This window comes from Staurois parvus, unplaced genomic scaffold, assembly GCF_062004578.1.
Source record: "Staurois parvus isolate SC_StPar_1 unplaced genomic scaffold, SC_StPar_1.0 ptg000001l, whole genome shotgun sequence".
NCBI lineage: Eukaryota > Metazoa > Chordata > Amphibia > Anura > Ranidae > Staurois > Staurois parvus.
The window spans coordinates 6289762-6313095 of NW_028317797.1; the positions used below are offsets into that span (position 1 = coordinate 6289762).

Consider the following 23334-nt stretch of genomic DNA (forward strand, 5'->3'; position numbering starts at 1 on the left):
GGATAGAGGGGACTATCAGCTTGTCCTGTTAACCATCATTAGTGAATGTGAAAGAAAATTTGAAATTTGGGTTATCACCAGAACAAGAATTGAGGGGAAATCTACCAAGGGGAACACTAGTTCTGTTGACACTGGTGAGAAACAGGGATTCCCTCACTTCAAAGGGATTTCCTCTCACTTACAGTTTTGGCTGGGGGACAGGAAGTGAACAGAAATCTCCCCAATGGGACACATATTTGAAAAAAAACCTAACAGGGGTTATAAACCCACACCTAATCTAGAGAAATTGGAAAAAGTTTTGCCTTTAGTTCTATTTAACTTTGAACCTAGAACCTTTGAAGACCTGACATATTATAAACACCACAAATATTTTGCACTTCTGAAGTCTTTCATAACCTTCAAACAAGAACAGCACCTGCCTTTCCTCTGTTCTCTTTTAAAGATATTACAAAGCAACAGATTCAATTTACATGAATTATATAAAATAATAAGGATAGATCTAGGACACAGTGAGTGCATGCAGTTATATTGCTAGGTGACCTTAAAAGTACAGAAGGTTTTATATTGCAATTTCATTATAGAACCACAATTTTTTCACTTTGAGGACAATAATATTTGCGCAATCATACAGCATGCAAAATTTTGGTGCAAATACTTGGGTGACTTTGTATAGGTAAATGCCAATGATATATTAGCAGCATTATCAGTGTGAGGATATACACTGCTCAAAAAAATTAAAGGAACACTTTTTAATCAGAGTATAGCATCAAGTCAATTAAACTCCTGGGATATTGATCTGGTCAGTTAAGTAGCAGAGGGGGTTGTTAATTTCAGTAACACCAAAGTAGCTGAAACTGATTAACAACAGGTGTACTAGATGGACAACAATGAGACGACCCCCAAAACAGGAATGGTTTTACAGGTGGAGGTCACTGACATTTGTTTCCCTACTCATTGCTAGAAGGTTTGCTGTGTCTCCCAGCACAGCCTCAAGAGCATGGAGGAGATTCTAGGAGACAGGCAGTTACTCTAGGAGAGCTGGGCCATAGAAGGTCCTTAACACATCAGCAGGAACGGTATCTGCTCCTTTGTGCAAGGAGGAACCGGATAAGCACTGCCAGAACCCTACAAAATTATCTCCAGCAGGCCACTGGTGTGAATGTCTCTGACCAAACAATCAGAAACAGTCTTCATGAGGGTGGCCTGAGGGCCCGACATCCTCTAGTGGGCCCTGTGCTCACTGCCCAGCACCATAGAGCTTGATTGGCATTTGCCATTGAACACCAGAATTGGAAGGTCCGCCACTGGCGCCCTGTGTTTTTCACAGATGAGAGCAGGTTCACCCTGAGCACAAGTGACAGACTTGAAAGAGTCTGGAGAAGCCTTGGAGAACGTTATGCTGCCTGTACCATCGTTCAGCATGACTGTTTGGGTGGTGGGTCAGTGATGGTCTGGGGAGGCATATTCATGGAGGGACGCACACACTTCTACAGGCTAGACAATGGCACCGTGACTGCCATTAGGTATCGGGATGAATTTCTTGGACCCATTGTCAGACCCTACACTGGTGCAGTGGGTCCTGGGTTGCTCCTGGTGAACAACAATGCCCAGCCTCATGCGGCAAGAGTATGAAAGCAGTTCCTTGCAAATGAAGTAATTGATACCAATGAATGGCCCCCATGCTCCCCTGACCTAAATACAATAGAACACCTCTGGGATATCATGTTTTGATCCAACTGACGACACCAGGTTGCACCTAAGACTGTCCAGGAGCTCAGTGATGGCCTGGTCTAGATCTGGGAAGAAATACCCCAGGACACCATCCGTTTCATTAGGAGCATGCCCCGACATTGTCAGGCATGCATACAAAAGCATGAAGAGAGAGAGACAAAGAGCTTGAGAGACAAAGAGATCCGACTGTCATCTGATCCGCTAGGATGGAGAAATGGATCTCCCATCTTTCTGTTTTTAGCGGATCGGATGCAGGCAGGTGTAAACAGACACGTCAGTTTACATTCGCCTCTCCATAGAGAACAATGGATGGTCCGATCAGGTACGCCTGAAAAAGGGACAGTGCACACGGGCAGACATTCAGTCTGCCCGTGTGAAAGGAGCCTTAATTAGAAAGGTGCCTTCTTTTACTCTCAGACTGCTCCAACTTTCCTTTTTTTTTTTTTTGCTGCTGAGATGTGATTTCCAGTTGGATGGTGGCTATGTTCGCTCTTCATGTTCCCACTGTATATACAAACATAGCCAGATGGATTATGGACTATGGGATTTGCAGTGTGCATAGAGCTGAGCACATGACCGCAACTAACTGCTTGTTCCAAACGGAAGTGAGCAGGAAAAGGAGATGTCTGGGAGTTCACAGAGGTCATTACAAGGAGGTGGAAAACACTGTAAAAGAAAATTTCATGAAAAATAGTTTGCAGGGCCAATAAGTAGTGGATGTGTATAGATTATTATTTTTGTAAAATACGGATATTATTTAGCGTCACCTTTATGTCTGAAGTGCAAGCTTCAACTGTATCTAAAACCAAAGTATTTTATTTGTTTTGAATATAACAACATCTGTTACTGTTATCTGTGTCACTGGTGGGGAGATTCACTCTCTTTATTTGTCCTAGTGGCCATTGTCACAGGGACTAAAAGCAAATGAAAAGCTAAAAGTTGTCACTGCCTTAGATAGAATAGAGGTGAAATCTTTCAGTGCTTAAACTTGTTCTGATGACAAAAAGATTAAAAGAGGATTTCTCTTACTTAGGATTTCTCTTATTTTGTAGAGATTTCCTCTCACTTGCTGAAATTGAAGGAAAATGTCTTCAATTGGACAAACAGCAACAAAAAATATTTGTCAGTTGTTTCAACTATTTCGTACTTTAAACTTAAAAGAACTCCAGGAACAATTTTTATTTTCCCATGCAGAGGGGCTGTGCCCTCACTGCATAGGTTAACCACTCTTTTTTTCTAGGGGTGAGGAGAGTGGAGACATACTTACCTAATCCGCTGATCCTCAGCGCAAGACTGGTCCCCGCCGCTCCTGCCCCCTGCATGCTAGCTGTCTTGTGAACGGACTTTACCTGGTGCTATCACACTTATAGACTGGCTCTGGACACGAGGACAGCAGGAACAGTCCACTGCTGGATGTGTGGGAGCACTGTTTTCTAGAGGTCTGAAGATTGGGTAAGTATGACTTTTCCTTGGGCCCTTGGACAAAACTAGCAGTTAACCCATCTTGCCCGGAGTTATGTTTTAAACATTTTATACAGAAAATAGATTTTCGTTTACAACACCAACCTCCTGCTTGCATCCTAAAATAAAACAGAGAAGGAAACACGTCACGAGAGTTCTACGGTGTTGGTCAGTGTTGACCTTCTTTTGGTAATACTAGTTGATTAGCTGTGTTTGCGGTGACCCAAAAAAGTAGGTAGTTCAAAAAAGTGAGAATCTACACATTTCTGGGCACTGGCTCCAAGAGCACTAAAGTCACAAGACCAACATGACAGTTTCAAATCGCATGACAAGTCGCACCCTAGTGTCCGCAATGGAACCATTCATATCAGTGCAACTCCGACGGCAGTAGTTCCTGCACTACTTTTTGCGATTTTAGGCGCAACTTGCATAGACATCTGTGCATGAAGTTGCACAGATGTCCTCCACGTCGCACCTGAAGTTGCACAGACATGCGACTTTGAAAAAGTGTGACTTCAAGTAAAGTCGCATGAGTTCAAAGTCAGATCTGGTGTGAACCCAGGCTTGGGGACAAGTATTTTAAGCTGAACTGATAACCTCATATCTGCATGTCTTCTCGAAAGCTCTTGGCTGAGGCCTGTTAAGATGTTCCACCAATCGGGCAACAACACCTACTATTTCAGCCTGACCTACATGGCTCCAGCAATGTATGCCAGCACCACCAATCAATTCCCCCACCCCTCTCCATTCACACAAACTTGCAAGGTCAGCACAGCCAACCCTGCAGGTTCATGGGTTCAGGCACTCAAAAGATTGGCTGCCCTGGGGCACTCACATCACTCCTGCCCTCTATATCTATGAGTAGCCCTACTCATCAATCAGTCTGATGGAAGTTATTAAGTTTTATGTCTCTTTTCATAAGAGCAGTGAGCTGAGAATGAGCATGTATCTATATGGACGGCGCAACTAATTCTGAAGTCCATTCAGAGGTTTCATTGACTGGTGTTCCTTGTGTCAGGGGAAATTAATTTCAGAACACAAGTTTCTTCTGTATTTTAACTGAAAATTGAAGAAAATAGTGTGATAATCAAAGAAAAAACAGTTCGCAATTTAACCACCTGCTTCCCAAGCCTTTTCTGACACTTCCCTCCTACATGTAAAAATCATTGCTTTTTGCTAAAAAAATTACTTAGAACACTAAAATATTATATAAGCTTTTTAAGCAGACACCCTAGAGAATAAAATAGTGATTGTTGCAATTTTTTATGTTACAAGGTAATAGACAGATCCTCTTTACTGAGACACCTGGGGTTTATCAGACCCCAGATGTCTCCTCTGCCCTTAACGGCAGCAGATCAGACCAAGATGGGTCTGATCTGATACTTGTACAAGCTAGTAATGGCTTGTAAACAAAAGACCGGAACCAGAAGTGGCAAAACACAGTCCAATTCTGGTTCCCAATACCATAGTGGTCACCAGAGATGATCTAGTTTCCAAAAACCGAAGCAACCATCAGCTTCAGTGCTGGCCTTCCTGATCGCATGGGAGTGCCTGGAGAGGCAACGGAGGGTGGCGGGAGGGGTAGTGGCCTGGCAGGAGTCCAGGCTGAGACTGCCATTTACCTTTATACAAGCGGGTCTGAATTGATATGCGACAAATGGGACATATTGTCTGTTAAATGTGAGAATTGTTACACAAAAAGGAAAGTTGTATGATTTCCCCACAAGCATGAGATTTGTGACTTTACAATTCAATGGACCACCATAGAGAACACTATGTTGAATTGTAAAATCACACAGCACACAGAGCTTGGTTAGATCAGTTTCATGGCCTAAAGACTATATATGTAAAATACCATGCAGCGCTCAGATGATAATGTTAAACATAAATAAATGAGAAAATGCAATACAAAATATATATGATCACTATGAATTAGAATAGTTCATTAATTCAATGCTTCATAGATGAGTTGGTTATAAAGGGTGACAGTCTATATCTGACTAAAGACAGTAATCGTGACACTGGTGGTAAGTGTGAGAGTGGGTTGCACTAACCAGATAGCGCTATATTAAGCGCATATGAGTGATGAAATCATCTGGATATGGACATCTGGACCCAGGTTTTCTGACGAGCAGCGACAGGAATCACAGCATGTCAGCCAGGCTTCTGAATGACCGAATTCTGATCGAAGACCACCAGAGGGAGCCAGCAACCAGGATGTCATCAAACTTTCTTAAACCAGGTATCCAAAAATGTGTAGTATGCTCAAAAAACCACCAGAGGGAGACTGCACCTTGAAATGCGTCCGATGGTTCCCTTAGAAAGGACAGGCTCAAAGGAAATGAGCCCAAGCACAAAGGGTATCTTAGTGCAACACTGTTTTATTAGGTGCAAAGTAATGACAAGAATAAAACTCACATGCTAAGGTACAAGTGGCCTAATGGCCAAAAATGAAGTCCACGTGGTAGAAAGGTCACTGAGGGCAGCTTTCTGACATGTTTCGTGCTAAGGCTATTTGCACCCCTTTCCCTCATTGTTGAGTCAAAGTACTGTACAACTAAAAGTATTCCTGCATGGAGTTTTCCTATACAATACCTTTCAAGGCATAAATGCAAAGATTCCAATCTACTTTGTTGGTGGGTTTTTTTTTGTTTTTTTTATGTGCAGGCTTAAAAACATATAGGTCCAATAGGTCTACCATTACATTCTACACTGGCCAAAGTTGACTAAACGTCTAAGTTGTTTTCCCCCTTGTCATTGACTTGTTTTTAATGTAACATATTCCTCATCCCCTTCCCACCTGGGCCCTCCTCTCTAGGATGATACATGCTGGGGGGATCCCTAGGTAGCAGTGTGAGATGGAAGACCCCATGCTATTGAACTTGTCAGCAGTATGAGGCAGACCAATGCCATTGAACTGCAATTGCTTGAAAGAGTATAGGTTATTTTTACGGTCTCATGCACACTGGACATTTGTCCGTCAGTCCTAGATGCCTTTCTTTCTGACAGCAGTGTTTTGGCCAAAAAAATGCTTGATGCTTATAAAACGCGTGAAAAGTAATTAGGCGCATTTAGGCACATCAAGAACTTTGGTGTTAATTCATTTTGAGGGCCATAATAATAATTTATTCTGGCCATTGAAATGAATACACGAGCCTAGCGTTAAAGTGTTACTAAAGGCTAATTTGTTTTTGTTTTCTATTAAAATAACAAACGTTATTCTCACCTGCTCTGCCCAGTGTTATTGCATAAAGTGGCCCCAATCCTCCTCTTCTCAGACCCCTGCCGACAATCTTGGCTCCTCCTCTTTTGCCGTTTGCTATGGAAGCACAAGGTGTCTGCTCGCTCCCGAGCTGTGTGTCTATGGAGCTGTGCGCCATAGGATCACGCAGCGGGGCTTAGCCCTGTCCCCCCACTTCCTCCTCACTGCATTTGACTTACAGCACAGAAGCCAATGGTTCCTGCTGCTGCTTGAGTGCTGTGTGAAGAGTAAGAGAGGGGAGAAGAGATGAAGCCGTGCACAGCACTGGATCTCTTCTCCCCTTTCTTCTCCTTCACACAGGGAAGGGAGAGCACATACAAATATAAAATGTTTTTCACCTTAATGCAAGCAATGCATTAAGGTAAAAAAAAATGTTTTTAGCTTTAATATCATTTTAACGTGCATTTATGTGTGAACCAGGCCTTACACCCCGGTCACATCAAACACGAATCTGAAATCGTGCGACTTACAGTGAAGTCGCACAATTTCAAAGTCAGATGACATGCCGATTTCAGGTGCGATTTGCAAGACATCTGACATAGATGTCTATGCAAATCGCACCAAAAGTAGTGCATGTACTGCTTTAGAAATCGGTGCGGCTCCAACCAAGTCAGAACCGCAATGATATGACCGCTCTAACTGCAGACAATAGGGGGCGCCTTGGCATGCTATTTAAAAGTGGCATGGCATGCAAATTGCATGCCAATTCACATCCAGTGTGACCGGGAACTTAGACTAGATTCACGCTTATGCGGTTTTCAGTGTGTTGCTCAGTTTGTAGAAACACACTACAGCCCATTTAATATGTTTTCCTATGGCTCTTTTTCAGATCTGTGTGTTTTGAGTGTTTTTTGGAAAGGGTCAGGGACTTCTTTTTAACCACAGCATAAGCATGAACCTAGCCTTAATTTCAATTCCCTCTAATGGGAAATAAGGTCATCCATGCCTGCCCTGACTGTTCTCATGCTGCAAGAAACTGACAGAGACTGCCTGCATGTATCAAAACCCTGCCAAGAGAAGGCTTGCATATACCAAAAGACAGGAAGTGAGAGAGAATAGAAACAAGGAAACGTTCAATCAACTCTTTCTTTCACAACCCAAAAGTCTAGTAAAATATTCTTGCAACATCCAGTTGTACATAAATACATTTAAAGTATACCTAAAGGAAAAGCTTTTTTTTGTTTTGGATAGAGCAGAGAGAGATTAGAACACCTGCCAAGTTTTATTGCTGTGTCCCCATTAGAGAGATTAACCCCTTTATTTGATCTGTTTACCATTATCATTGACAGTGAAAGTGAAAGAAAATTCCAAATTTTGGGTTGTCCCCAGAAAAGTAATAGAGGGAAAAACTTGAAATTGAGACACAAATTCTGATGATCTATGGGGCCCCAAGGGATTTCTTTAATTTGCCGGAATTTCCTCTCACTTTCTGTTTGGCTATGGAACAGGAAGTGAAAGGAAATCTCCCCGTTGGGACACAGATGGTTAAAAAAAAAAATCTGACAAGGGTTATAACCCTCCCTTGATCTATCCAAAAGGAAAAAAAAAATGTTGCCTATACAGGGCCTTAAAAAAGTATTCATACCCCTTGACATTTTTTACATTTTGTTATGTTGTAACCAAAAATGTAAATGTATTTTATTGGGATTTTATGTGATAGACCAACACAAAGTGGCACATAATTGTGAAGTGGAAGGAAAACGATAAATGTTTTTCAAAATTCCAGTAAAATACATTTAAGTTTTTGGTTGTTGTAGAATATAATTCATTTAGCGTATAACAGACGTCTGTATTCTTTATATTTCTGACTCCCCAAAGTCACTTAGAAACTCAGTATTAGCAAAGTTGAAAATTAACCATGAGTGTGAATGGCTTTGAAAACAGGTGTTGGAGTGTACCATGGTTTTTCATGGCTAAGAGGTCAGTAGGTCATAGAGTTCTCATTTTAATATATATCTCTTGGAATGCAGTAAGAAGCTAAGAAAGAGCTACGTAATATGCCTTTTCTAAAGAAAGTCATTTCTAGTCCATAATATAGTTAGATAGTTATTTCATATAGTTAGTTAATGAATTAGTTAGGAATAGTGTGTGATGGTATATTCTCAATTATTGTTGATTATGTTTATGCATTGATGTGATCATTGTCCTTGTGTTGAAGGTTGAACCTGTTTTAAAAGAATGGAATTATGTGATCACGTAACAATTGATCTGTAATTTATTGTATCTTTTGTATTCATTTTATGTTGTTGCCAAGTGTGAATTAAATAAAAGTCACACGGTTTTAAATCAGCCTGGCACTAGAACACTTTAAATGTCTAAGTAGGACACTTAAATAACATAAGTGTCAAGATATTTAACAGTTGTAACATGACAAAATGTAAAAACTTTCAAGGGGTATGAATTCTTTTTCAAGGCACTGTAGTTCTACTTTAAACCTTAATGTGGAAAGGAAAAAAGTGGCAGTGCTTTGGGTGAAAGAAAACAGATCAAGAGAATGAGAAGTTCAGTTCAGATCTATAGCTGGTCTCACATGGGGCCACAATTGTATCTCTGTAAGCTATGAAGAGTGAAAGCAAAAGAAATTTAATTTATAGATAATGTGATGATCACCATGCCTCTAAGCATAGAGATGTTACATTGAGGTGAAAATATGTATTCAAAGTGTGTATCGATAAGCAAAAAGAACTATAAAAAGGTGTACTGTGTTTACTATTTCAAAATACCCTTTGTTGAAAATTTTAAAATTAATTTTGGCAAAATAATCTACTTTGTAGCCGCTCATCACATAAATGTCAACATGTTAGAATTCCATGCAAAATCTAACCATTATAAAAATGTCCCCTTCCCTCTTCTCCACTTACATTTGTGCTCATAAGAGATTCCCAAATTTTCCACAGTCAGTACAGATTGAACAGTACTGACTGGCATATTCAAGGCTTTGCATATCTTTTTATATCCTTTTCCATTTTTATAACATTTCATTACTTTGTTATGCACATCTTTTGACAGTTCTTTTCTGTTCCCCATGGCTCAGTATCTAGCCTGCGCAGCGCATCCACGTGAGAGCTAACAAACTCATTGGCTATTTATACACAGACACTAACTGCAATTTAAAAAGCCAAAGATGTGGGAAACTAGGCCAAACATTCCAGGGTATGCAAACTTTTGATCACGGCCACTTGGGTGATTACGGTTATCATTATGATTTAAAAAGGAGCCAAACAACTATTTGATAATAAATGGCTTCTTATGATCACTATCCTTAAATAAAAGACTGTTTTGGCACGATCTGTCATATTTTCAATATCAATGCCAAAATTTCACAATTTCTGCTAGGGTATGCAAACTTTTGAGCACAAATGTATTCTGACTAAAGTGTGTAAGAAAGATCTGTATACTTATCTATTTTCAGACTGCTCTGGTCTGGTCAAGCCTGCAGCATAAACATCTTCCATAAACTCCTAATGGCCCATCCCCTGTCCATGCTCCCTCTTGTCCCCTGCAATAGCCACTGGCTACCACAAGGGATCCCAGATAATGTGACCTGACCACAGGAATTCTACATTAACTAGTTGCCGACCGCAGATAGCCGAATGACGGCTGCACTGCGGCCGGCCAGTTCTGCGTGGACGTCATATGACGTCCTCCCAGAACGCACTCTCCTGCGCGCCCCAGGGGGCGCGCACCCGGCGATCTCCATGATCGCTGTGTCCTACGGACACAGCTGATCACGTGATGTGGTAAAAGGCCAATCACAGCGGCCTTTTACCACGTGATCAGCGGTGTCCAATGACACGCTGATCAGAGGGAAATGCAAGTGCCGGTTCTCGGCTGCACTTTCCTCACGCTGTCAGATCGTGAGGAAAGTACTGCCGAGAACCGGCAGTTGTCAGAGCGGGGATTGGCACCGATCATCAGGGCACTGATGATCAGTGCCCTGATGATCGGTGCCCAGCAGTGCCACCCACAAGTTCCGCCCACCTGTGCCCAGCAGTGCGCCCACTAGCTCCGCCCACCTGTGCCCAGCAGATCACCCACCTGTGCCCAGCAGTGCACCCACCTGTGCCCAGCAGTGCACCCACCTGTGCCACTCTGCAGTGTCACACACCTGTGCCCAGAAGTGCCACCTACCTGTGCCCAGAAGTGCCACCCACCTGTGCCCACCAGTGCTGCCCACCAGTGCCACCCACCAGAGCAGCCCAGCAGTGCTGCCAGTCAGTGCCACCAGTCAGTCCCCAGCGGTTGTGCCAGTCAGTGCCGCCAGTCAGTGCCCAGCAGTGATGCCAGTCAGTGCCGTCTATCAGTACCCATCATCAGTGTCACCTATCAGTGCCGCCTATCAGTGCTGCATATTAGTGCCGCCTATCCGTGACACCTCATTAGTGCTGTCTATCAGTGCCGCCTATCTGTGCCACCTCATTAGTACTGCCTATCAGTGCCCTTTAGTGCTGCCTATCAGTGCCCATCAGTGCCGCCTATCAGTGCCCATCAGTGCTGCCTCACTCAAGGAGAAAAATTACCTGTTTGAAAAATTTTATAATAGAAACAAAGAAACTTTTTTTTTCAAATTTTTGCACTTTTTTTCTTTATAGCGCAAAAAGTAAAGCGCCCAGTGGCGATTAAATACCACCAAAAGAAAGCTCTATTTGTGAGAAAAAAATTATCAAAATTTCATTTGGGTACAATGTTGCATGACCGCGCAATTGTCAATCAAAGAGCGGCAGCACTGAAAGCTGAAAATTGGCCTGGTAAATAAGGGGGTATAAGTGCCTGGTAGGCAAGTGGTTAAGGACTATGGTTTTATTTAATTACCGGAGTACTATCCTGTATATACCTCGTCATTACCAGGCCATATTTTTCAGTGCTAGACTGCCAATTACTCAGTTATGCAAATTAATTTTATTTATTTATTGCAAGACAGATTGCTCTTTCATTTGATGATATTTAATACCCACTTTTTTATTTTTGCTATATAAAATGAAAAAGAGCCCAACATTTGGCAGAGAAAAAAACTTTATGAAACATGTGAAGGAAAAATGCTGGGTCAATACATCCCCAACCCCAAAATGACCCCCAATTTTGTTAAATGAAGTAACATGCAGGGACTGGGGTGGTTTAAACCTGGAGTTTGGTAATGGTACACTAAACACATCATTAAAGTATTACTAAACCCATGACTCTGCAATCACTATATCTGGTCTCCCATAGTACATGGAAATGCAATTATTTTAGTAAATATAATCTACAAAATACCTTTTCTCAGCTGTATATAGCAGTTTTGTGACTTCTATCAGTGTCCAACTGAGCACTGGTAAATCTTGTATGGGGGATTTTCATTTTCTCTGAGTGCCCTGTGAGGCTGCATAACCCCTGACCCTCTGTCTGGACAGCACTGATTTGCCCTGTGCTGATCACATGCACCCCCCCCCCCACACACAAAAAAAAACCTCTCTAGCCATACACACTAAACTGAGCAAGTGCAGAGTGACTCCTAAAACTCTGTACTATCAGCAGATAGATTGGGACTGCAGAAGAAGGTGGAGGATCAGAAAAGACAGGATCAAACAGCCTTTTTACACAATGTCTAACCCCTTAGGTTCCACAGTGAGTATAACAAGCATGCTTTACTGCATATAATTTTTCTGTTGTGGGTTTAGTAACAATTTAATGTACATGTCACATAAAGGGTGGAGGGATAAGAGAAGGTTAATGTGCAAGATAAGGAAGCTTTACGCTGTAGCTTTACATTTTTGTTGATCAACTTTATTGATATCATAAGGGATAAGCAACATCCCTTGTGATAGCATAGGTAGAGAAAGGTACTTTTACTTAGAGATCTGGGGTCAATTAGGAGGGACCCCCTCTTTCTGCATGTAAAAGCAATCCAGCAGCTACTTAGCTCTAGGATTGCTTTTACAAAACAGAGCTGAAAAAAAGCAATACTGGGATGATATGCCTGCAGCTGCAGATCATCATCCCAGTATAACCACTGTGACATAGCGATATGTTACAAGAAGTAAAGGGGTTAACTTAATAATCAACAAGTCTGCTTTTATTAAAACATAAGAGATCGGCTTAAGCAGGGTGGGAAACTGGTATCATACAACTGCTTCTGTCCTGTTTCATATACGCTTTATATATTGACATACCTCCTTAGACCCAGTGTGTCTGGAAAGTATGGTCACCTGCTACCTTGGCACTATCCACAGGCAGGCTAACTCTTCACTAACACACAAAAGTTGATTGCAATGCAAATTTGCTTCAGTTAACTGGAGTACATAGGATGTCTTTCTGTAATTTTGAATAAAGCAAACCTCTTATCAAAAAAAGAGAAGTCTAAGGATTAAGGAACATCTACAAAGGGTAATTGTGCCTAAGTAGGATGCTGATAGGTCTGTCTTCGGCTGAAAAATAGCATTGCACTTCCCAACATGTCTAGGCACTCCTGCTCTGTATCCATATAGATACACGTCCATACCAGCCAACTGGTGTTTGGAACCACAGCCCTCTATCCCTCGTTCTTCCTCAGCGTTCCTTTTTTTTGGCCTGATGTTAGGCTCTCTATAAAAAATGTATTCTTATCAAGTATTTTACTACACTAAACTTTTTGTATAACCTTTAAATTATTCTATTTTTTTATTTGAAAAGCCAAAATTAAGAAACATTTAGTGGGCTTTAGCCCACTGTCAGCTCAAAATGGGTCAAAGTAGTACAGAATGAACTGCACTTCCTGCGATCCATAGTAGTAGGGCCAAAATAGCTTTGGCCCTATTTCTATTTAGTTTCTGACTCAACTTTTGTTGAGTTGGTTCTGGATCAATGACCGAGCAAGAGACAGATAAGCACTGTCTAGGATTGTGACCCAGGATAAGAATACTGTCTCAGTCCTATGCAGACTGAGATTGAGCTCTGCAGTCACATTTGCAGCAATTGTTTTCTTATTCCAGGTCCCAATCCTGCACAATGTCCTTTTGTCTCTTTCGGTCAGTTGACCATGTTGACCGCGTTTATGCTTATCAGACAACGTTTTCCCAGAAACTGTATATGCGGTCATAACCTTTGATAACGTACCTCCCAACACAGCAAACAATATGGAAACTTCAGTCACAAAGGCACCAGCTAAGTGGTCACCAATAATTTACCATCTTTGAAGCTCAGTAAAAGAGAGTGGCATATCTAGCTCCTTGTCCCCAATGTTAAATTCAAGAGAAAGATACCCCCTTGGGACTTTACTGCAGATGACAAAACATGAATATTAATATAAAAATGAATATAGGCTTTATTGTACAAAAATACTGAAAAAAAATTACATACTAAAATCATATTGATAACTCTGATATACTGTTCTAATGATATAATGCCTTAAAGGGTTAAAGCAACACAACATTTCCCGAAAGCCGCAACACGTTTCAATCATTCCAATTTAAGGTCTTCCAACTGACACCAATGATCTTTTTAGCTATCTGTAAGGGGGTCATTCTTCCCAATGACCACAAATGTGAGAAGCATTCTTCCCACTGACCATCACACTAATGTGTTAGGAGTTGTAGATATGGTCATTTTTAGCAGAGGTTCCCTGAGACCAGAAAGTTATTTCAAGGGTTTCTCCATGCTGAACAGGTTGAGAAAGTCTGGTCTACGTAGCTGGTTATACAGTGAGAAATTACAGAACCATTATAATGTAAAAAGATGTATATTCAATTGTGCCTCTACAGCATTGAATGCCTTAAACCTGCATCCTGTCATTAACTTGCTGGTTTCAGTTGAGCTGCAGAAATATAGACACTCAATGTGATACACCAATATGGAAGCCACCCCCTTGCACTCAATATGATTAAAGGCATAGTTCAACTTTACCAAAAAAAAACTGCCTAGCCAGTCAAGGGACACTGGTAGATGAAAACAAGCTGTGCAACTTTGACCAAAGTTGAATAATGCCCTTGCTATAGGTGTAGGCCATTTACATACCTCCTGAAGCCTAACTGAAAAACTCCCAGAGGTGGCATCATTCCATCCTGCCTTGTTGCTTGGACATTGCTAAGGGTCGCTCCCAGCCGTTACTGTTCACCTTCACCATCACAGAAGAGAACTTTGGGGGGCGATACAGTAACAATTGGGAATGACCCTAGGCAATGTCCTAGCAACAAAGAAAACATGGAAATGTCATCTCTGGGAGGTTTACAGTCAGACTTTAGGAGATATGTAAATGGCCTACACCTGTGGCCAAGGGCATTATTTAAAGAATTCCAGGAGTTTTTTTCTCATGAAGTGGGGCTGTGCACGCACTGCATCAATTAACTGCTCGTTTTTGTCTAGGGGTGAAGCAAGCGGCGATACTTACCTAATCTGCCAATCCCTTGAGCACAAGACTTGTACTTGCCGCCCCTGCCCCCCCTCAAAGCTATCGGTCTTGTGAACTGACTGTTCCTGACGTCATCGTACCCTTAGACTGGCTCTGGATGTGAGGACGGCAGGAGCAGCTCACAGCTAAGGATGGGGTTAGTAGAGTCTTTCGTGTGACCCTAGATAAAAGCAGTTAACTCATGCAGTGCAAGCACAGCCCCACTGCATGGGAGAACACATTTTTTTCATGGCATTCTGCTTTAACTTTTGTAAAAGCTGCCCTGTTTGTTTTAATCTGCGACATCCCTTATCTGCATAGGCAGTATTTTGGTAAAGATGGGCTAACCCTCTAAATAAATGTCAGTATTAATATTACTTAGAGCAATTTCTTTACCTCAGTGTTGCCTCATTTTGTGCAATGACCCGGAAAGAGTATTTGTCAGGCAAGAGGGAGATGCAGTCACCAGAGTGCAGCCAACACCATTCATCTCTTTTCAGCGGTACAAAGGTGCCCTTGTGAGAGTCTTGATAAAAACAAGGATTCACGTGTATCTGGAAGAAAATGCAGCAAGATAAAACACCCATTATACACTAAAAACGCAATCGTGTGTTTCTCCAGTTCTAGGAAAATGAAGCAATTACAGGGCACAAATGTCATCCTTTATACTCCACTGGCTGAAAATATCCAAACAGCGTGAGGACAGAACATGAAAATGGAGGAAGTGGACCTGAGGCTTTCCATCTGTTATGAAACTTAAAATCCCATTATGTGTTGCGAATCAAAACAGTACTAGGCTTTAATTACTTGAGCTTTAGTGTCTTTTTCTTGCTTAATCACTTTCTGTCTGGGGCATTTGTTTTTCATTTTTCACGCACGTTAAAAATCAGCATTTTTTGCTAGAAAAATATTTAGAACCCCAAATATGAAGTGGTTAGCATTTTCGCCTAGCAGCACTAGGTTTGTTGGTTCGAATCCCAACCACGGCACTACCTGCCTGGAATTAGCATGTTCTCCCTATGCCTTTGTGGTTTTCTCCAGGTACTACACTTTCCTCCCACACTCCAAAGACATGCTGGTAGGTTAACGGGAACCTGTCTAAACTAGCCCTAGTATGTGTATGTATGAATGTGTGTTAGGGACCTTAGTTTGTAAGTTTTTCAAGGACAGGGACTGATATGAATGTACAATATGTGTGTAAAGTGCTGTGAAAATTTACAGCACGTTATAAGTACCTGTAATAAATAAATATTTTCTGAAAGCAGAGGACCTAGAGCTCAGGTGTCAAACTGGCAGCCCTCCAGCTGTTGCCAAACTACAAGTCCCCTGAGGCATTGCAAGATTGAGAGTTACAAGCATGGTTCTGAAAGGCAGACGACTGCCAGTTTGACACCCCTGACCTAGATAATAGTGGTAGTTGCAATTTTTTATGTCACACAATATTTATGCAGCCGTTTGTCAAATGCACATTTTAAGGAAAAAAATATAGTAAAATGAAGAATACTCAATGTGCTGATAAAATATAAAAGATGATGTTGCATTGAGTAAATAGATACCAAACATGTTAAGACTCAAAATTGTGTGCATCCAAGAAATGGCAACAAACAGTACCTAAACTTTTTTATTGGCAACACTTTATAAGTCTTTACAGGTCATCAGTGTAGAGTTAATTGTGAGTGATGGCCCTAGAATTGGGCAAATCATTTGCGGTTTATTGTTATGTCATAAATATAGCAGTGAGCACTATATTCTTCCTTTGTTTTCCTTGAGCTTGATGTTTATGGAAATGCCCAAGTTTGGCAATTCCGCCTGCTATTCAGTTAGCATATCCTGGAAAGGAACGTATCCCTGAAAGAGATGCTTGCTATGGGTTCCTTTTACCTGGCTTTACTTTGACCAACGACTTAAAGAGGTATGCATTTTCTTGACCTTTCTAGTGGCTGTCAATTAATAAAGGTGAGAGAACACTCAAAAGGGGAGGTGGACTGCTACGTGGAAAGCAAATCTCATTACATTATTTTCACAAGGGATTTGGACTTATGCACTCTTTTTCACCAATTTTGCACCAATATGCACAATGTACTCAGAATTATTTGATGTTTATATGGTTACACTATTATTTATTTGATAATTTTGTGTCACATCACTAATATGTATTAGTGATTGTACTGTACATTTATGTAAAAATTATGTAACTGTGCTGAGAGCGGCGTTGATCACTTACATGCACATTAGTCTTTGAAGTTTGTGTTTTTTTATTTATTTTAATAAATCAATTGTACATTAACACGTTATCTGGAATATTATCCTTTGTGACCGAGTACACAGTGGATCACAATAAGGAAGGAAGAGATGAGGAGAGATACTGAAATCTGTGACATCTGTTTTCCATATAGGATGTTACAAGCAAGATGTGTTCAGCAACATGCTCTGTTAGAACACCTATAACCTGGGGTCTAATTATTCCGTAAGAAGCAGTGTGTTTTTGTGGTGGTGGGCACGAGTCTCTATTTCACTACACACGTGGAGGATTATTGGGGATACAGCTGTTCATCATAATTGGGATTTTGTCATCAAAAGATTGTTTGGTGTCTAATGCATCTTGACTTAATATTATTGGTAAAAGCACAAGTATAAGTGACTCTCTATTTGTACTGTACATTTATTAGCTTGACACGTTTATATGTACAGCACAGCTAGGTCACTGCTCTGCCCCTGCTCAGTGATTGGACAGCACCTTCAGATTGCTGAAATTCCCTCCTTTTCTCTCCTCCTCTCAGCACATTTGGAAAAAGATTAAACTTCTATTAAACATATACCTACCTGTCCAGGGATCCACCATTGCCATCATCCGGGCCATTTCTTTGTCAGTCTTTAGGTTCCAACTGTGCATTCTCGAGTCTTGCTGGTCTTTCTGAATGGAATTGCAGCTTCCTGGGACTTGTGACGTGTCCCAGGAGGTTGCGGACAGGGGGTTAGAGGCAAACTTACGCTCGGCTCGCTTGAGAGAAATAGGTATCCATTCGCTAAAAAAAACAAAACAAAAAAAACCTGTCCAAAAATAGTGGAGGTGATGGGGGGGAGGGGGAGAAAAGTGGAACATCCCTTTTAAGGTGAAGTTCCATTTTAATAACATACAACTGGACACTTTAAGGACATTTCTCAGCTTTTCCAGGCAGATTTACTTTGATGAACTAAATAAGCTGCTTAGATATGTAAAAACTAAAATGTTTTTACTGCTCCTCCTAGCTGTCTTCATAGACCTCAGCTGGGCATTTCATGCCTTTAAATTACACCTCAAGTGACATCCAGTGATAGCAGGTCCCTCCCCAAAAAAACTAATGTTGAGGCCCATCACCTCTCAGGAAGAGTGACAGTAGAGCTTGGTGAGGTAATAAAAGAATTATGAAGAAAATAATAAGCAATGTTGCCTTTTTATTCGTTATTGATTTCTGAAACAGGTTATCAGCATGGCACCTGTATGCTTCCAGCACAGAAAATCTCCCAGAGCAGTATAGAGCAATATTAAGCTCAAAAGAAAACATTTAATATATTGCAGCTTACCAGCTATCAGATGAGATGGCTGCATTAGATTACATTTATAGGCTTTTCTTTCTGCTATTTTCACCTGGTGATCTAGTCAGTATGTCTGCTGTTTTTCAATAGAACAAGTTAGAGGGTTGAGACAAACCATTTGCTACTGATAGGGGTGGTCAGCTTTTATTTATGTAAAACCTTTATCTCAAAAGGAACAACCCTGTTGTCCTGACTGCTTAAAATATGTTAGCTGAAATTTGGCTTCAATTTGTTTAGTGTATCTAAATCTTCTAGTACATCTGACACTACCCTCCCCCCGACTAGCAATGGTGCTGTCCAAAGGTATCTCTGTTGCTCCTTCATTCAGAGTATAGGCACTTAATACAGGACGTGTGTTACTGGCCAGATCACCTGGTAAAAACAGAGAAAAAAAGCCTAAAAAATAATTCTAAAGCAGCCACCATATCTTATGATTGGTAAGTTGCAATATATTACATTTTTGGTTTGGGGTTTAATACCACTTTATATAGAGTATGTAGAATATGAGATAAATAGTACTGGTTAGGTTAGCTTCTAGTGTACAAAGCGGATCTAAGTAAGGGGGAAGAGAAAGTTGTTGTTTTTTTTTGGCAGAAGAGGCATAGAAGATCTTTTATACCAAAACCTACCTTTTAGTATTTTTTTCCACTTCAGAGTCAAGGGCTCATTTTAGGGGTAAGTGTTTGGGGCAGGTTAAGATATAAACACTTTGGGGGTTTTAATGTTTTAAGGAGGCTAAAACCTAACTCCAGGTTTCATTTAAAGGAAAAGAGGGGCCAAAGCTCTTTTGGCCCTACTTCTCCTGTGAGTCACAGGAGTGCACTTCGTTCTGCACTCCTGTGACCAGTACTCAGCTGGTATCGCTGAGCCAATCCAGATTCTGGAAGGATCCTGACTTTAATATTGGAATCCACCCAGATTCCTGACCAGCAGTTAGTTCAGCCTCTCAGCGTGTCACCGACAGCCTGAGCCAGCTCCTCCTGCCCCCTCCACAGTACTGAGCTCCAGTGAGCTATGGAGTAACAGAGTAGAGAGCTGGTGACTAACAGTCACCACTCTATGCTCACTGAAGACAAAGAACCAAGTGATCTTAGAGCCAGAGAGGGAAAGATGCAGCATCAGACCCATGCTGAATCCACCTAGGTGAGAATGTAGGTTTTTTAATTTTTTGGTTTTTTTTTTTAACTCCCAACTTTCTTTTAACTTTAAATAATTTGTTGGGTCAAGCTTGTCCAAGTGAACTAGCATCAGTTACATACAGTACATAGTGCTGTGTTCCAGAAGTGATATGGGGACATCTCTTCCCATTCCCGAAACAAAACCCAGTCAAGCTTAGAGCTGCTCAGCCATTCACAGGAAGACTTGTATTTTTATGAACACAAGGCTTCATCTGATTGGTGGAGATCATGACAACGTTTGCCCATCTCTCCACCTCAACCAGAAGAAGCCTTGTATTCATTCATAAAATATAACATTTTCTGTGAATGGCTGAGCACAGCGGAGCCTGACTCGATTTTGTCATGGGAACTGGACAAGTTATGTGAAACCTTGAGTTAGGCTTTAAGTATTAGCCTGAGTTCACACTGATGCGATGCGGGATTCGCACACCGCATCACAATCGCACTTTCTTCAGGTGAACAATGTTAAGTTAACTACACTCAAAAAACTGTTTGCAAAATGCAGTGCGAATGGCTGAATCAGATCGCATGGGTGTACGTACCCAAGTGACCTGATTGTAGTGCAGCAAAAAAAGGTGCATGCACCTTTTTTCAAACAGGTGCGGTGTGATTTGAGCCATACAAAATGAATGGGCTCAAATCTCACTGTAAAAAAAAATCATGTGATTTGAACAGGAATTTGGTGCGATTCCTGTCCAGATCACCTGTGGTGTCCCATACTCCATCAGTGTGAACCCAGGCTTAGGATCTTGTTTTGGAAATAGATTAGATGCCAAGCGTTCAAGTAGGGGATGGTTAGGTGTTAGGGAACATTTTAGGGGCTTAGTACACATTATAACTTGGCACACAATTGGGCAGCTTAAGCATTCACATTACCTCTCAACAACATTAATATTTCAACAAAAAAATCAAAACAAAAGTCCAGTTTTGGACTCTCAAGGCCAAGAATAAATGTAAATCTCAATTTGGTAACTGAATGATGAAGAAAAATGCTGCATTCTCACCTTCCAATATTTATACTGCAAATGAATGAGAGAAAAATAAATATACTGTGCAAGAAAACGTGTCTGTCTGGGACTCATGGATGTGTAATGTATAGGTCTTCTGCAGCTCAACAAGCTTATTGATTTAGAGTAACCCTGTCACTTTCCAAATTCTGATCAAAGGCATGTCTTCAATGAAAGGGGACAGTGCAGAGAAAGGTACTGGCATTCCTGAAACAGTTGGATGCTAAATATGTTTTAGCAGTGAAGCTTGGAATCCAGTAATAGGAAGCACATAGGAGCAAAGGAGCAGGTGTTAACTTGAACTCTTTCTTTTGATTTGGAGAAGTGACAGGATCACTTTAAATATCCACAGATAAAGATTTAATTTGCTGCACAACCTGCTGGGGAGATCTGGCCATTTGGCTCAGCCTGAATATGATTCCATATACTAGCCATTGTCTGTCTTCCAACAGCCCCTAGATCACTTAAAACAGCACCTAAGCATAACTTCAACTGTTTGCTAGAGGCTGTAAAATATTAAAAGCAATATGATATCTCCAATTAATATATAAACAATAAAACACATATCCTTAGAAGTTTAAGGAAAGCAATATTTTTCAAACCAATTAACCAAAGCTATTGTCCGAAGGGTAAAATATGTACAAAATCCTTGTCACAATATTATTTTTAATTGTTATTCTGCTGTTGTGTGTAACCCCATATAAAGATTATGTGGTCTATTTAAAACATGAAACGAATGTCACAAACATTTGTCCAGGCTGCACAAAAGTTCCTTGCATATTTTCTAATACAATCACTTCCCATCATCATCAGCTCCATCTAGTGACCAAAATTCAATATAATTTTCTGAAAAACCTCAATCAGAAAATATACAGCCTTTAGACCACGAGAGGAGGTGGACTATCACAGGAAGCCATAGTATTAGAAAAAGTAGGGGGACAGTCCACATAGTCTGCATGAACACCTGTGATATTTGTTCTTTGAGTCCACAAATAGCACATAACAGCACTGCACAGCTGGTGCCTCTGTGACTGAAGGTGCCAATTTATTTGCCGTGTCGCGAGGTACAGTATCAAAGGTTATGATGTCATATACAGCTTCTGGGAAAATGTCGTCTGAAAAGAAATGCATGGCCAATATGGTTAACAGACTGATCAAGACAAAAGGACATTGCACAGGATTGTGACCTGGAATAAGAAAAAAACTGCTGCAAAGGTGACTGCAGAGCTCAGTCTCAGTCCTGTGAAGATGGAGATTAAGCTCTGCAGTCACTTTTGCAGCAGTTTATTTCTTATTCCGGGCCACAATGGAAGTGGAAGCAAAAGAGTATTGCACCACTTCTGCTTTCAACGTAAAATATGTCGTCACTTTCACACCTGCAAATCATGTAGTGTTTCCATTTTTGTCATGGATGGATGGATGGAAGGATAGATAGGTAGATAGATAGATACAGTAGATAGATATATAGATAAAATAGATACGCCATGATACAATGTATGTCTAAACATACCACGGAAACAAAAACTGATAAATTACTCTTCATGAAAAAAATTTAAAATATGAACCATGTGCTGAAAAGGATTAGGTTTTTATAAGGACAATAAAATGTAATTTTTTGTAATTGTCATCTTTTATGCAAATGTATTTACAGTATATGTACAAACATACTCTGAAACACAAAAATATACGCTGTCATTAAACAGCCAGATTTATGAATTTATGACAGACTTAGGCCAGGGATCTACTGCTTCTCTTGTCTGCTGAGAATTTACAGTACATATTATTCATCATGCAGCTGGAGGTCCAACTGCCAAGTATAGTACATGAAATTGAGATCCTCCACAAGATGAATAAAAGAAAAGGGTCAGTCTGCATACAGGTGAAACTCAAAAAATTAGAATATCGTGCAAAAGTTCATTTATTTCAGTAATGCAACTTAAAAAGGTAAAACTAATATAAGAGATAGACTCATTACATGCAAAGCAAGATAGTTCAAGCCGTGATTTGTCATAATTGTGATGATTATGGCTTACAGCTCATGAAAACCCCAAATCCACAATCTCAGAAAATTAGAATATTGTGAAAAGGTGCAATATTCTCGGCTCAAAGTGTTCCACTCTAATCAGCTAATTAAGCCATAACACCTGCAAAGGGTTCCTGAGCCTTTAAATGGTCTCTCAGTCTGGTTCAGTAGGAATCACAATCATGGGAAAGACTGCTGACCTGACAGTTGTGCAGAAAACCATCATTGACACCCTCCATAAGGAGGGAAAGCCTCAAAAGGCAATTGCAAAAGAAGTTGGATGTTCCCAAAGTGCTGTATGAAAGCACATTAATAGAAAGTTATGTGGAAGGGAAAAGTGTGGAGGAAAAAGGTGCACAAGCAGCAGGGATGACCGCAGCCTGGAGAGGATTGTCAGGAAAAGGCCATTCAAAAGTGTTGGGGACTTTCACAAGGAGTGGACTGAGGCTTGAGTCAGTGCATCAAGAGCCACCACACACAGACGGATCCTGGACATGGGCTTCAAATGTCTTATTCCTCTTGTCAAGCCGCTCCTGAATTCCTGAGGCCGAACAATGCAAAAGAGCTGAAGGCCGCTATTGAAGCATCCTGGTCTTCCATAACACCTTAGCAGTGCCACAGGCTGATAGCTTCCATGCCATGCCGCATTCAGGCAGTAATTGCTGCAAAAGGGGCCCAAACCAAGTACTGAGTACATGTGTGCATGCCTATACTTTTCAGAGGTCCGATATTGTTCTATGTATCAAATCCTTGTT

The 23334-nt window shown here is 40.9% G+C and overlaps 1 protein-coding gene across 2 annotated transcripts in view; it reads right to left on the minus strand.

Moving 5' to 3' along the window:
- Positions 1-23334, minus strand: part of APLF (aprataxin and PNKP like factor) — a 314793-nt gene that overhangs the window by 227613 nt on the left and 63846 nt on the right. For both annotated transcript variants that reach the window (XM_089688811.1, XM_089688261.1), the window contains exon 3: positions 15192-15349. In XM_089688811.1, coding sequence (XP_089544937.1) covers positions 15192-15349 — 158 coding nt within the window. The remainder of the gene's footprint in view (positions 1-15191; positions 15350-23334) is intronic.